The 16,643-nt window shown below is 42.7% G+C and overlaps 1 protein-coding gene across 1 annotated transcript in view; it reads left to right on the plus strand.

Annotated features, from left to right (window-relative positions):
- Positions 1-16,643, plus strand: part of LOC102795061 (uncharacterized) — a 35,452-nt gene that overhangs the window by 1,982 nt on the left and 16,827 nt on the right. Inside the window, exons 3-9 of the mRNA XM_087832471.1 lie at positions 7,222-7,336; positions 7,432-7,565; positions 7,698-7,924; positions 8,030-8,135; positions 9,589-9,888; positions 10,509-10,735; positions 10,853-10,904. Coding sequence (XP_087688597.1) covers positions 7,222-7,336; positions 7,432-7,565; positions 7,698-7,924; positions 8,030-8,135; positions 9,589-9,888; positions 10,509-10,735; positions 10,853-10,904 — 1,161 coding nt within the window. The remainder of the gene's footprint in view (positions 1-7,221; positions 7,337-7,431; positions 7,566-7,697; positions 7,925-8,029; positions 8,136-9,588; positions 9,889-10,508; positions 10,736-10,852; positions 10,905-16,643) is intronic.

Genomic DNA, 16,643 nt, shown 5'->3' on the forward strand with positions numbered 1-16,643 from the left:
GAAAAGACCAAGACAGACTTTTAATTCATTTGAAAGCCTGATGCTTAACATTATCCACCCCAGCTGTGAAACTCAGAAACCAGTCTTACTTGTTATCATCTATCGTCCACCTGGGCCTTACACAGAGTTTCTGTCTGATTTCTCAGACTTTATATCTGATTTAGTTCTGAGCTCAGATAAAATAATTATTGTGGGTGATTTTAACATCCATGTAGATGCTAAAAATGACAGCCTCAACATGGCATTTAATCTGTTGTTAGACTCAATTGGTTTCTCTCAAAATGTAAAAGAACCCACCCACCACTTTAATCACACTCTAGATCTGGTTTTAACATATGGCATAGAAACTGAACATTTAACAGTGTTTCCTGAAAACCCTCTCCTGTCTGATCATTTCTTGATAACATTTACATTTACAATAATTGATTACGCAGCAGTGGAGAGTGGACTTTATCAAAGTAGATGTCTTTCTGAAAGCGCTGTAACTAAGTTTAAGAATATAATCCAGCCACTGTTATCATCGTCAATGCCCTGTACCAACACAGAGCAGAGCAGCTATCTGAACGCTACCCCAACAGAGGTCGATTATCTTGTTAATAATTTCACCTCCTCACTACGTACGACTCTGGATACTGTAGCTCCAGTGAAAACTAAGGTCTCTAATCAGAAGTACATGACCCCGTGGTATAATTCTCAAACACGTACCCTCAAGCAGACGACTCGTAATCTGGAGAGGAAATGGCGTGTCACAAATTTAGAGGATCATCATTTAGCCTGGAGAAATAGTTTGTTGCTTTATAAGAAAGCCCTCCGCAAAGCCAGAACAGCTTACTACTCATCACTGATTGAAGAAAATAAGAACAACCCCAGGTTTCTCTTCAGCACTGTAGCCAGGCTGACAAAAAGCCAGAGCTCTTTTGAGCCAACCATCCCTTTAACGTTAACTAGTGATGACTTCATGAACTTCTTCACAAATAAAATTTTTATCATTAGAGAAAAAATTACCAATAATCATCCCACAGATGTAATATTATCTACAGCTACTTGTAGTTCCATTGATGTTAAGTTAGACTCTTTTTTTCCAATCGATCTTTCTGAGTTAACGTCAATAATTACTTCCTCCAAACCATCAACGTGTCTTTTAGACCCCATTCCTACAAAACTGCTCAAAGAAGTTCTGCCATTGATTAATTCTTCAATCTTATATATGATCAACCTATCTCTAATAATCGGCTATGTACCACAGGCCTTCAAGGTGGCTGCAGTTAAACCTTTACTCAAAAAGCCATCTCTAGACCCAGCAGTCTTAGCTAATTATAGGCCAATCTCCAACCTTCCTTTCATATCAAAAATCCTTGAAAGAGTAGTTGTCAAACAGCTAACAGATCATCTGCAGAGGAATGGTTTATTTGAAGAGTTTCAGTCAGGTTTCAGAGCTCATCACAGCACAGAAACAGCTTTAGTGAAGGTTACAAATGATCTTCTTATGGCCTCTGACAGTGGACTCATCTCTGTGCTTGTCCTTCTTGACCTTAGTGCAGCATTCGATACTGTTGACCATAATATTCTATTAGAGCGATTAGAACATGCTGTAGGTATTACAGGTATTGCACTGCAGTGGTTTGTATCATATCTATCTAATAGACTCCAATTTGTGCATGTAAATGGAGAGTCCTCTTCACACACTGAGGTTAATTATGGAGTTCCACAGGGTTCAGTGCTAGGACCAATTCTGTTTACATTATACATGCTTCCCCTAGGCAGCATCATTAGAAGACATAGCATACATTTTCACTGCTATGCAGATGACACCCAGCTCTATCTGTCCATTAAGCCAGATAACACACACCAATTAGTTAAACTGCAGGAGTGTCTTAAAGACATAAAGACTTGGATGGCCACTAACTTTCTGCTTCTCAACTCAGATAAAACTGAGGTCATTGTACTCGGCGCTGAAAAGCTTAGAAATTTGGTATCTAACCAGATTCTTACTCTGGATGGCATTACTTTGGCCTCCAGTAACACTGTGAGGAACCTTGGAGTCATTTTTGACCAGGATATGTCCTTCAACGCACATATTAAACAAATATGTAAGACTGCGTTCTTCCATTTGCGCAACATCTCTAAAATTAGAAATATCCTTTCTCAGAGTGACGCTGAAAAACTAGTTCATGCATTTATTACTTCCAGGCTGGACTACTGCAATTCATTATTATCAGGATGTCCAAAAAACTCACTGAAAAGCCTTCAGTTAATCCAAAATGCTGCAGCAAGAGTACTGACAGGGACTAGAAAGAGAGAGCATATTTCTCCTGTTTTGGCTTCCCTTCATTGGCTTCCTGTTAAATCCAGAATTGAATTCAAAATCCTGCTCCTCACATACAAGGTCTTAAATAATCAGGCCCCATCTTATCTTAATGACCTTGTAGTACCATATCACCCTATTAGAGCACTTCGCTCTCGCTCTGCAGGCCTACTTGTTGTTCCTAGAGTATTTAAAAGTAGAATGGGAGGGAGAGCCTTCAGTTTTCAGGCCCCTCTTCTGTGGAACCAGCTTCCAGTTTGGATTCGGAAGACAGACACTATCTCTACTTTTAAGATTAGGCTTAAAACTTTCCTTTTTGCTAAAGCATATAGTTAGGGCTGGACCAGGTGACCCTGAATCCTCCCTTAGTTATGCTGCAATAGATGTAGGCTGCCGGGGGATTCCCATGATGCATTGAGTTTTTCCTTTCCAGTCACCTTTCTCACTCACTATGTGTTAACAGACCTCTCTGTATTGAATCGTATCTGTTATTAATCTCTGTCTCTCTTCCACAGCATGTCTTTATCCTGTCTTCCTTCTCTCACCCCAACCGGTCGCAGCAGATGGCCGCCCCTCCCTGAGCCTGGTTCTGCTGGAGGTTTCTTCCTGTTAAAAGGGAGTTTTTCCTTCCCACTGTCGCCAAAGTGCTTGCTCATAGGGGGTCATATGATTGTTGGGCTTTTCTCTGTATCTATGAAGCGCCTTGAGGCGACATTTGTTGTGATTTGGCGCTATATAAATAAAATTGAATTGAATTGAATTGAATAGTGTTACCCTTTTCCCTGGGGTGGAGAGAAGCAGACTGCCCTGACTCGGCAGCAGCAGGGAGGCCCCACATTCCAGACCCCCATCGGACGGCCAACTCCTCTTCCTAGCGCCCCCCGCTCCCACAGGCCACAGAGAACGGGGGTGTGTGAGGACTCCAAACCTCGCTCCGCGTGCTCATATACCTCTCCTATATCTTCCCCTCCTGCAGAGTGAGTTCCTGAAGAGAGGAGACCTCCTGCAAGATGTAACAGCCTTCTCCATCAGTTGAAGAGCCCCCCAGGTGGCTCGATGCACTGGCGGGACCCTGCGCCAGGGCTGGGCCCCCATACACCTACCCGCCCACAGCCCCGGCAACACATTAACCAGGACCCAAGGCCCAGCCAGGGCCCCAGCCCAGAGACCGAGCACCCCCAGAACCTCACGCCTGTCCCGGAACTACCCAGGGGCAGCCAGGCTACCAAGTCAGTAACCCACGTCCGTCAGCACAGACCCTCCCCTAGCCCCGCTGCACACAGTCACGAGGAAACCGTCACCTAAGAGCCAACAACGGGCCATCATTGGGGCCTGGTGGTGATGTCCCTGCCCTGTTTCAAAAAATTATCCATCTTGGATGTATGCGCATTTTACATCATTGGGGCCTCGCAACGTTTCGGCATTTCTTTGCCTTCTTCAGGCTGGCCCAATGTGTGTTGTCTTGTGTCTGTTTGACTTCTGTCTTGTCTGTCCCTGTCTTGGCTTTTATACTCTTTCTTTGCTCCTCCCACTCTTGGGTTTCAAACTTGTGTTTCTTAAAAATTCGTTCTTGCTTTTGTTTCTGTTTTTTTTTTTGTTTCTGTTTTTTTTCTCTTTGCATGACTTTCTTGTCTTACTTTGCTTGTTTCCCTTTAATTTTGACCTATTTGTCTTAAGTTGTTTACTACTTTTCTCTCTGTTTGTTTTTCGTGACTTTTTCTTGTCTTACGTAACTTGTTTTCTCTTATGACCTCTTTAGGGATAAGGTTAGATTTAGGACTGGAATACAGGGCTGGAACGTCTAGTACCGCGGGAGCGTTCTTCCACTGGATTTCATCCATAACCTGGCGTGTACCATAAGAATGCTGAAGGTCCCCTTTCACGTTCCTTAGGATCCCCGCGGGACGTGACAAGACGTCGGGATGTTACGCCTTGGGAGTGAGAACAGTCTCTGCATTGATGTGCAATCCTGGATTGCTCCATTACTTGAGCCACTTGTGTGGGTTGTAGACTTCGTCTCATGCTACCGCTAGAGTGAAATCACTGCCAGCATTGAAAACTGACCAAAACATCAGCCAGAAAGCATACAGTCTGGCCCATAATATAGTTTTATTCAACTAGCAAGTTATTTTTTGATGGGAAATGACACCGGTGTTTCCCAAAAGATAATGAGACGATGTGCAAGAGGCATTTTTGTGGAAAAAAAAAAATTCTCAGCCTTTATTTGCATTTGAGCAAAAAGTGTTATGTCCAGAATTATGCATACCCTTCACAAACTGTCACAGTCTTTGGGAAAATCCAAAGTTCCATACCATTCCAAAGAATCCAAGCGGTTCTAAAGCATCCTAAATACCCTGATTAATTGGGAACTGTTCATCTGGACAAAGAACAAGACTTCTGGTCTTCTGAATAAATTGTTTGGTCACAATGACGTTTCCTTCATTTGGCGTAAAAAAAGGAAAAGCCTTCAACCCAAAGAACACCATCCCCACACAGATCAACAGGACCCTAAGAGCCTTCATCAGGAACTCAATGGAGATGTGGTGTACAACACTAGAGGCCTATTGCAAGTACATAACTCATGTCACTATCAAGAGCATCTACCAAGGAGACGCTCTGTCCCCACTACTGTTCTGCATAGGCCTTAACCCCTTCAGTGAGATCATTGACAAGACTGGCTACGGATACTGAATACGGAATGGAGCAGTTGTCAGCCACCTCCTGTACATGGATGACATCAAGCTGTATGCCAATAGTGAACGAGACATCGATTCACTGATCCACACCACCAGGATTTACAGCAATGATATCGGAATGTTGTTCGGACTGGAGAAGTGTAGTCCAATGATAACAAAGAGAGGGAAGGTAGTCAGACCTGAGGGGATCAAACTACCAGAAGGCAACATTGCATACATAGAGAACAGCTACAATTATCTGGGGATCACACAGGCAAATGGGTTCCATGAAGAGGCCAGTAGGAAAGTTGCAACCACCAAGTACCTGCAGAGGGTCAGGCAGGTCCTGAGGATTCAGCTGAATGGTAAGAACAAGATCCGGGCTATCAACACCTACGCCCTGCCTGTGATCAGGTGCCTGGCTGGGATAATAAGCTGGCCAAAGGAGGAGATAGAAGCCACTGACATAAAGATAAGAAAGCTCCTGACCATGGAAAGTTTCATTCCAAGTCCAGCACCCTGAGGCTGTACGCTAAGTGGAAGGAAGTAGGCCATGGACTGGTGAGTGTCAGCACCACAGTCCAGGATGAGACAAGGAACATCCACGAATACATCAGGAAGATGGCCCCAACTGACAGCGTGCTCAATGAATACCTCAGGCAACAGAGACCCAAGAAAGAGGAGGAAGGCGAGGAACCATCATGGCAGGAAAGGCCCCTGCACGGTATGTACCACTGGCAGATAGCAGAGGTGACTGATATCCAGAAATCCTACCAGTGGCTGGACAAAGCTGGTCTGATAGACCACATTTTTACACAGATGGGGAGTTTTGCTTAAACTCTATTAGAAATCTGCCAGACAATAAACATACAGGGTATTGGCTTCATCTGTCAAAATATTCAGAGGCACTAGTCATGGCAGCACAGGAACAAGCTCTGAGCACAAGATCCATAGAGGCTGGGGTCTATTACACCAGGCAAGACCCCAGGTGCAGGCTGTGTAAAGATGCCCCAGAGACAATCCAACACATAACAGCACGGTGCAAGAGGCTAGCAGGCAAGGCATACATGGAACGCCATAAACAAGTGGCCAGCATAGTGTACAGAAACATCTGTGCCGAGCTAAGATCCTGTGGGACTTCCAGATTCTGATGGGCAAAATGGTGGTGGCTAACCAACCAGACATAGTGGTGGTAGACAAACAGAAGAAGACGGCCGTAGTGATAGATGTACCAGTTCCGGATGACAGCAACATCAGGAAGAAGGAACACGAGAATCTCGAGAAATACCAAGGGCTCAGAGAGGAGCTCGAGATGATGTGAAGGGTGAAGGTAATGGTGGTAATAATGAGCACTTGGTGCGGTGACTTCCAAACTACGCGAGTGGCTCCAGCAGATCCCGGGAACAACATTGGAGATCTCTGTCCAGAAGAGTGCAGACCCAGGAACAGCTAAGATACTGCGCAGGACCCTCAAGCTCCTAGGTCTCTGGTAGAGGACCAGAGCTAGAAGGACTGACTGCCCGCAGGGGCGAGCTGGGAATTTTTTATACATATATATATTTACATATACATTACATATACATATATATATATATTTTATATATATTTATGTGTATATATATTTATATATATATATATATGTACATACACATGTGTTACACCACTAGTATGTACTCTGCTTGCCTGGCTCGACTCGGTTTATATGATTTTTCTTTGGGTGCTGTCTCGTACCAGGTACGTTTTTTAATACCTACTCAGCCAAAGCAATTCAGCAATTCAGTCAATCTGAAAATGTAACGTCAACATATTGCATTCCACCAATTGGCTAGTCAGTTTTTTCACTCGATGACTCATGAGAGCATGTCATTCACAAAAATCTAATCCTCAAAGCCTGTCTCCAAATCTGACAAAAAGCTATAGACCACACAGCAGGTCTACCATCGCCTCAAGTTTCTCCAGTGTGATGTTGTGCTTTTGTTGTATGCAAAATGGGACTTTTAGTAGCATTGCTATAATGACCTTGCGCACATAGGCAGTACTTGGTTGTAATGAAAAACAATTTAACTGAGTTGGGTCAAGCCGAGAAGGTTGTAATGGAAAAGATACATTAGCTCATGTACTCTTAAAGCACAAACAGTAGATAGTAGCAGCATGCTCCCTTTCGGTTATGCAAATGGTCAGGTTCTTGTTGAGCTGGGCAACACATAATTGTGACTAACATGAGAATTTATTTGTTCCTAGGGGTGGAGGACAGTAGGAGCCTGGGATTTCAGGCACCGATAGAGGATGAAGAGTATGAATATTTAGAGCAGGAGGAAGGACACACGACAGAGCTGGATTATGTAACAACATCAAGGTTATACAAAAAGTGCATAAATGTCTACTATGTGGACAAAAGTATATGTGTTATTTTTTTGTATCCCAGCTCCCGTTTTTCTGTGTCTTCCTTAGGTTCTTGACTCAAACAATTCAGTCTAAGAGGAGAAAAAAACATGGCAAACGTAGAATTAGCAAATCACAAAATTGCATAGATCTCAAAATCCGCATCTTGGAAAACCCAAACATTGAAGTGCTTTCAAATACTGGTAAGTCTAAAGCAAACGTGATGTGAAATTTAAATGTTAAAAACAGAATGAAAACACCTCAGTACACATGAAACTCTGGAGCAGATGTGGAAGATTTCACTGTGATTGATTCAGTGTTCCTCTGTGTTCTAGTGTTTCGGATGTACCGGCTTCACAAGCTGAAGGTTCGTCGTGGTTTGAAGGAAGCTGACTTCCTGAAACTACTCAGGTCTACCTTCCCTCAGCTGGCTGGAGATGAACCTTTTGACCTTTTCTTATATTGCAACCTCAAGAAACTGAAACCTCTGCAAGTAGACTCTGTGACACCAGAGGAAATCCTCAGAGTTTCTCGGGGATCTACCCTCTACATACGACTGCAGGTACTGTGCTGAGAAGATTTAACTGATCTCAGCAGCGCTACCAAAGATTACAACACATTGACAACTTGATTTGAGAAAAAAAAATTCCGACCTTCTGTAAAACAGAAAGAAGATGCTGATGAAGATCTTCCATCCACTGAGACAGACACCCATATAAATCTCAGAATCCGCATCCTGGAAAAGCGAAAGATTAATGTTTTGTCAAACCAAGGTAAGTCTAAAGCAAACATAATGTGAAATTTAGATGTTTCTGCTATAAAAATACACCACATGTAAGCCGTATATCACCTTGTTACCTACTAGGGAAGTTCTGAAGTGCTTTTCACCCTTTTACCTGCTCGGAGATCGGTCTATTAAACACAGGTGAAGCTGATGGTCTCCACCACACCTCTATACCAAAAACAGTCATTTGCACCTTGTAAATCACAATTGTTGATGCCAGTAATGCTCGAGAGCTGAAACCCTGGTCAGGACCAATGTTCCCTCTAAGCTGCGCGCGTGCGCAATTGCGCACTGCACACAGAAAATCTATGTTGCGTGCAAAAAAAAAATCTAACCTGCATTGAAATTAAAGTAAATACTTTAACTGTTTTTTGCAGTGTTAGTAAGTGACTGGCTGCTCCCGTATGGGATTAGAACGATGCCACCTTATCCCATAGTCCAGCCAATAATGCGATTCACATTCGTATATAAGCAGCTAATCAACGTCGCTGACAGGCTATGAAAGCGTCCTTATGTGCCGACACCGGTGTTTTAGCTAGCAAAGCGGCGTGACTGATGTGGCATGAAGCCACGTTAGCCTATAACCATAGGAGATGTGAGCAGGACAGACAGAACAATTGACAGAATAAGTGTGGACTTTATACCAGTTTTTAAATTGTGTTGATAGGCCACGTAAAACCAGAGTTATGATAAAAATACATGCAATGTTTGGTTTTCTTCCTGAATATTATCGTTGTTTATATTTACTGCGGGAAGAAACAGTAAAAGCTGCGTTTTATAAGGAAAACGTCGAAAAATGTACCATGTTGACCAATCAAAACATGATATGGCAATATGGCATTTAGTGGTTTAGGAATGGGGGGGGGGGGGGGGGGGGGGCATCAAATTTGATGCAGAACAGCTGACTGTTCTGTAAATAGTTTGTATTGTTTATTTAAAAAAATGCCTTAGTTGCATTTTTAGGTAAACTGCTGCAAAAAACTTTGTTGTTTGCAAAACTCAGTAACCTTTTTGAAGAACTATATAATTAATTGCCCAACATCAACTGTATTTTGCAGACAGAGAGTTACAGGACTATCTCCCAGACCAGACTCATACCCATAATACAAGTCAGAGCTTGTTTGTAAATGTAAATGCTGTAATTTGATTATTTTAAAAAACCATGAAACTTGGATGGATTCGATGCTGGCGTGACCACAGTGCACACGTCTGATGTCGCTCACAGTGCTCCAAGGGATCGCTCAGGGATTTCACTGTGATGATTGGAACGTTAGGAGCCCATGTCACCACTGGTACCTCCAAACTGTGAAAGCAGATTCCAGATTCAATTGGAAAGTAGTATTAGATGAACATTTAGTGAAAGTACAACAGGAAAGTGATGATTTCTTTCTCCTAATACTGGAAAAATTGAACTGATCTCTCAGCGTTCCTCTGTGTTCTAGTGTTTCAGACGTGCCCGCTTCACAAGCTGAAGGTTCATCGTGGTTTGCAGGAAGCTGACTTCTTGAAACTACTCAGGTCTACCTTCCCTCAGCTGGCTGGAGATGAACCTTTTGAACTTTTTTTAAGGGCCAAGCACAACAAACTTAAACCTCTGAAAGGAGACTCTGTGACACCAGAGGAAATCATCAGACTTTCTCGGGGATCTACCCTCTACATACAACAGTCACTGTGTCAAGAAGATTTAAGACTTAAGATCCGCATCCTTGAGGACCCTAAGATTGATAAGATCACATATATAAGTAAGTTTAAAGCTTTTAACCTTCAAAGATCTTTGGAAGGATTTGATGCCGTTAACGTTTTCTGCCTGTTATTAGCTCCTTAACTTGATTTAGAGGCTTTGCATGTCTCAAGAGTCCAACGTACTAGTCATCCAGCTCTCTGTGCAGGTTTGCTGAGTTACCTGTTTATTAGTTGATTCAGGAAAACATGTCTTCTAACTTGTCGATGACTGAAACTGCTCTGACTGTAGTCACACTACCCGCTGTCTTAAAAAACCTCATAACATTATAAAAGATACCTCACACCCTGGCCACTCCCTGTTTGAACTGTTGCCCTCGGGCCGACGATACAAAACAATCAGCCGAAGGTCAAACAGACTGAAACACAGCTTTTACCAAATCACAAAAATATGTCTTAATGCTGCTACTAAAAAATGTCCATCACGCTACTCCTGAAGTGATCTATGCACTGACTGAGGCATGTGTGTGGGGATGGATTTTATTTTACAAATTTTATTTAAATTTTACATTTGTATGGATGATGCATTGATCAGAGATCAATTCTAATTTCGTTCTACCTGTGACAATGACAATAAAGACATTCTGATTCTGACTTTGTGAGCTTCTCTGTTTTTTCTCAGTGTGTCAGAATCACCCGTCTCATGAGCTGAATGTTCCTCGTGGTCTTCAAGAGGCTGACTTCCTGGCTCTGCTGAGGTCCACTTTCCCTCAGCTGGCTGCTGGTGAACCTTTTACCATCTTAATTGGTCGCAACCACAATCTAATTCCTCCAAGAGTGGAGAGTATGACTGCAGAAGAGATCTGCAAGAACGGGACTGGGAATCCTGGTATTTACATCCGACTGAAGGTACTGCAAGAACCAATTTAACATCAGGGTGAAAACATTGTTAATAAATGTGGAGCATGTTGTTCTGAATGAAAAATCAGAAAAAAACTATTCTTTTACTTTTTGGTTGAAATTTAGGGTCCAGAGAAAAGGTCTGAGGACCCTCAGATGGATACGATCTCGCCCAATCGTAAGTTCAAAGCTTTTCAATTTATCTGTCCAGTACAATATTCAGTTATCACCACTGTGATCACATGCTGAGCTGAAATAATAAAGAGTAGCCGAGCATAGCTCCTACGGTGGTCAGGACACAGTTGTGACTATGAGGTCCTCTGTAGAGCTCTGTAGGTATGCTGCTGTGTGTGTATCATGGTTGGGAAGCTTGTGATGACCTGAGTTGGACCAGTTTGTCAAAGCACTTCATGATTACTGGAGCACGAGCCACTACACAGCAGTCATTCAGAATGCTGATGGTGGTCATTTTTTGGTAGTGGTACCGTGATAGAGGACTTCAAGCAAGGCTGTCAGTGGTAAGGCTTAATGTTGGGGACATGGTCTCTTTGACTGACAGGTGGCTGTAGCTGTTCCTGAACCTCAACTGGACCTCTGGATTGTGTTTGTGCTCTTGGAGTAGTCAAAACACATTGAGCAACTTATTCCTAAACGAGGGACTACGTCTGTAGCATTAACTTGGTTGGTTATGAACAGTGACACGAACCAGAAAATTGTACTATGCAAATTATGATGCAAACCGGTCCCCATCACGGACTCAAACATGGAAAACCACTTTTACCACCTACGCAACAACTTATGTCTAAAAATGTATAGCTTCATGTATTGGTGACTCCGCACCTAGTGCTGCTCGAGTGGCTCCAGCAGATTCCAGGAAAAACGTTGAAGATCTCTATCCAGAAGACTGCAGTTCTAGAAATAGCTAAGATACTGTTTAGGACCCTCAATCTCCAAAGCGTCTGGTATAGGACCCAAGCTCAAAGGATATGTGCCACAAAGAATTTATAAAGTGTCTGGTCAGTGTATAAAATTACAGGATACTCATCAACTTGCAGATGCAGATCTTAACATTGCTAGAAACTTTTTTTTTATCATTTCATTTATCTTCTATCATGTCACATTTGTTTTTTCTAAAATTTAACATTAAACATTTTTTTGCAGACGACCAGCAGCTGTTTTCCATCTGTGAAGATGGAGGTGGTCCATTACTGTATAATCAGGAGCAGGACAAATATGAGCGGAGTAAGAAGTTACTTTGACATACATTGTCAAGGCTGTGTGCGCGCAGGACTCGAACACTGAATTGTAACTTCAGTGTTTTCTGCCAGCTGTATTTGCTGGCAGAAAACAAAACATAAACTGAGCAATGGAACTGAACACGAAAATACTGAACACGAAAACACACATAATTTGAAGGTACGACGCGACAACGAGCACAGGAAAACACAGGGCTTATATACACAGGGTAGTAATGAGGGAATGGGCAACAGGAGGGAGACACAGCTGGGAGAGGTCAGGGCTAATGAGACAGGGGGAACAAAGCTGCACACACTAACATAAGACAAAGACTGCCACAATAAAACAGGAAACATGAAACGCTACTCAAAGACACGGATTCAACACAGAGGGGCGGACAGAAAATGATACATGAAACTCAAACAATACATGAGACCACAATTACTAAAACATGGATAAACAGAAACATGAAACTCCAATAATAAACATCATCGTAATCATCATCATCAACACCAGCACAACAAGAGAACAAGAAAACAATCCATGATGCAAAGTTAAACCAAAACATAATAAACTCAAAATACTGGGTCCAACAGACTCAGAACTGTGACATACATGAATAAAGTTCAGTTCTAGACAGGGCTGCTGTTTCATGTCTCTGATGTATGATCAGTACACAAGTCTAATAATAACATTTCATTCATAATTATGTGATAATTAGGCAACTGCAGTCCTCAAGTGCCGGTGTCCTGCAAGTTTTAGATATCACCCTGGGTCAACACACCTGAATCAGATAATTAGTTTATTACCAGGCCTCTGGAGAACTTAGAGACATGTTGAGGAAGTAATTTAGGAGGTATTGTTTTGTTTTTTTTAATGAGCTGTGGTGGATCAAGAACACATCTAAAACCTGCAGGACACTGGCACTTGAGGCTCCTGATGTACTGTCTCCTGATAGCATCTCCATGACACCGGACACTAAGCTGACAGACACAGCAAACCTTATCCCCACAGCTTGTATTGACAACACATTCTCACTTCCAGAGCGTAACATTTTACGCTAGGTGACAAATCGTCAACATATTACGTTTTGCCGTGCCGGCCGGGTAATGGAGATAATGAGTGTGCCGACTAGAGAAAAATCAACCGAGAGCTTGGGTGACCAGGTTAGCGAAGAGAACACAGATGACGGTTCCAATGCCGGAGAGATTGTCGAAAGGCCAGAGAAGTTCCGTATTGAGGAGGTATTTCGGTTATTTGAAGTGTGACAAAAAGATAGCGCGCAATGTAAATTGTGCCGAAAGCATGTTCCCACAAAGTCTGGAAATACAACATACCTTTTTTTATCACCTGAAGCAGTGCCACCCACTAGAGCACGTTCAATCTCTGACTGAAATCGCTAATTCGTCATCAAAAACAACCAGGGGAATCCCTGTGAAGCAGCAACAGTCAATTGAGTCGGCATTCTCCACCATTACCATATGACAAAAAAGCTAAGAGACATAGCGACATAACGAATGCCTACTGCCTTGCTAAAGACATGCTACCAATAAACATGGTTGAAAATGAAGGATTCAAGCAGCCAATTAAGGTAATGGATCCTCGTTACCAACTTAAGTACATCTGCCCTGTTGAACTTATTATGGGAAATAAATATTTAAATCAAAACAAGCTGCTGATTATTTCACATTTTACTTGAGCAACAGCACATTTAAATCTTACAAATATAGTTATTTGGCTTTGGCTAACATGATAGTCTGAAGTGCACGGGCCATCATTGGGGCCGGGTGGTGATGTCCCTGCCCTGTTTCAAAAAATTACCCATCTTGGGTGTATAAGCATTTTACATCATTGGGCCCTCGCGACGTTTCGGCATTTCTTTCTATTCATTTCTGTGCCTCTCTTGGCTTTTATACTCTTTCTTTGCTCCTCCCACTCTTGGGTTTCAAACTTGTGTTTCTTAAAAATTCGTTCTTGCTTTTGTTTCTGTGTTTCTCTTTGCATGACTTTCTTGTCTTACTTTGCTTGTTTTCCCCTTACTTGTGACCTATTTGTCTTTAGCTGTTTACTACTTTTCTCTCTGTTTGTTTTTCGTGACTTTCTCTTGTCTTACGTAACTTGTTTTCTCTTATGACCTCTTTAGGGATAAGGTTAGATTTAGGACTGGAATACAGGGCTGGAACGTCTTGTGTGGGTTGTAGACTTCGGCTCATGTTACCACTAGAGTGAAATCACTACCAGGATTGAAAAGTGACCAAAGCATCAGCCAGAAAGCATACAGTCTAGCCCATTATTATTTATACCCCTGGCAAATTTTGACTTAAAGTTAGTTTTATTCAACTAGCAAGTTATTTTTTGATGGGAAATGACACAGGTGTTTCCCAAAAGATAATAAGATGATGTACAAGAGGCATTTTTGTGGAAAAAAAAATTCTCAGCTTTTATTTACATTTGAGCAAAAAGTGTTATGTCCAGAATTATGCATACCCTTCACAAACTGTCACAGTCTCTGGGAAAATCCAAAGTTCCATACCATTCCAAAGAATCCAAGCGGTTCTAAAGCATCCTAAATACCCTGATTAATTGGGAACTGTTCATCTGGACAAAGAACAAGACTTCTGGTCTTCTGTGGTTTTGTTTCGCTTAATGCGACTTATAATTCGGTGTGCCTCATGATCTGAAAAATACGGTAACTTCTACCTTTTCACCTTCCTTTCAAAGTCCAAGTTTTTGTGCTATGGTTAGTATCTTCCTCTGCCTTTTGGGTGCTACTGCAGGTGCCTTTGGTGGTGCAAAACATTTTGTTGACATACACAATGCGCTGTTTAAAAAAAAAAAAAAGCATGCAAAATTGGATTCAAAAAATTATCTGTGAAACAGTGAAGCCGGGAAAGGTGAACCACATTATAGCGAGGGACCACTGTACTGGTAGAGCATATGGGAGGAGGACACAACCCATAACAGCAATGCTCAGCGGCTAGTGGGTCAGAGAGGAGATCACAGCACCCTCTCTGAACAAGGTCCAGTAACCATCACAGTGGCAGACATCCAAGAAAGAGTCTCCAATATGAAGAGTTGGATAGCACCAGGCCCCGACATGGTTTACGCCTACTGGCTGACAAAGCTGACCTTCACTCCAAAAGCGTCTGGCAATACAAATTAACCAACTGCTAGTTGACGAGAGACACCCGGAATGGCTAACTTAGGGCCGGGCAGTCCTGATCCTCAAGGACCTCCAGAAGGGACCAGTCCCATCTAACTACTGGCCAATAACCTGCTTCAGAACCATGTGGAAGCTCTTGTTAGGCATCATAGCGGCTAAGATGAACAGGCACATTGGTCAATACATAAGTGAGGCACAGAAAGGGATGGGCAAGAATACGCGAGGGGCAAAACACCAGCTACTGGTAGACCGAACAAGGCCAGACTGGATAACGTGTGCACTGCCTGGATCAACAGGACCCTAAGAGCCTTCATCAGGAACTCAATGGGGATGTGGCGTACAACACTAGAGGCCTATTTCAAGTACATAACACAAGTCACCATCAAGAGCATCTACCAAGGAGACGCTCTGTCCCCACTACTGTTCTGCATAGGCCTTAACCTCCTCAGTGAGATCATTGACAAGACTGGCTACAGATACTGAATACGGAACGGAGCAGTTGTCAGCCACCTCCTGTACATGGATGACATCAAGCAGTATGCCAATAGTGAACGAGACATCGATTCACTGATCCACACCACCAGGATATACAGCAATGACATCGGAATGTCGTTCGGACTGGAGAAGTGTAGTCCAATGATAACAAAGAGAGGGAAGGTAGTCAGAACTGAGGGGATCAAACTACCAGAAGGCAACATTGCATACATAGAGAACAGCTACAGTTACCTGGGGATCACACAGGCAAATGGGTTCCATGAAGAGGCCGCCAGGAAAGTTGCAACCACCAAGTACCTGCAGAGGGTCAGGCAAGTCCTGAGGATTCAGCTGAATGGTAAGAACAAGATCCGGGCTATCAACACCTACGCCCTGCCTGTGATCAGGTGCCTGGCTGGGATAATAAGCTGGCCAAAGGAGGAGATAGAAGCCACTGACATAAAGATGAGAAAGCTCCTGACCATGGAAAGTTTCATTTCAAGTCCAGCACCCTGAGGCTGTACACTAAGTGGAAGGAAGTAGGCCATGGACTGGTGAGTGTCAGCATCACAGTCCAGGATGAGACAAGGAACATCCACGAATACATCAGGAAGATGGCTCCAACTGACAGCGTGCTCAATGAATACCTCAGGCAGCAGAGACCCAAGAAAGAGGAGGAAGGCGAGGAACCATCATGGCAGGACAGGCCACACGGTTACACAGTAGTTTTGCTTAAAACTCTCTTAGAAATCTTCCAGACAATAAATATACAGGGTATTGGCTTCATCTGTCAAAATATTTAGAGGCACTAGTCATGGCAGCACAGGAACAAGCTCTGAGTTCAAATCAAATCAAAATTTATTTATATAGCACATATTAAAACAACAATGTTGACCATAGTGCTTCACAATCAGTAAATGCATGAGACAATTAAAACAAACAATAAAACAGGACAACAAACAATAGGTAACAACACAACAAGCTAGAACAGCCAACTAGTTAGAATCAAAAGCCAAAGTAAAAAGATAAGTTTCAAGACGTGAT

Source organism: Neolamprologus brichardi, chromosome 3 (assembly GCF_056152115.1).
Source record: "Neolamprologus brichardi isolate AB-2024 chromosome 3, ASM5615211v1, whole genome shotgun sequence".
NCBI lineage: Eukaryota > Metazoa > Chordata > Actinopteri > Cichliformes > Cichlidae > Neolamprologus > Neolamprologus brichardi.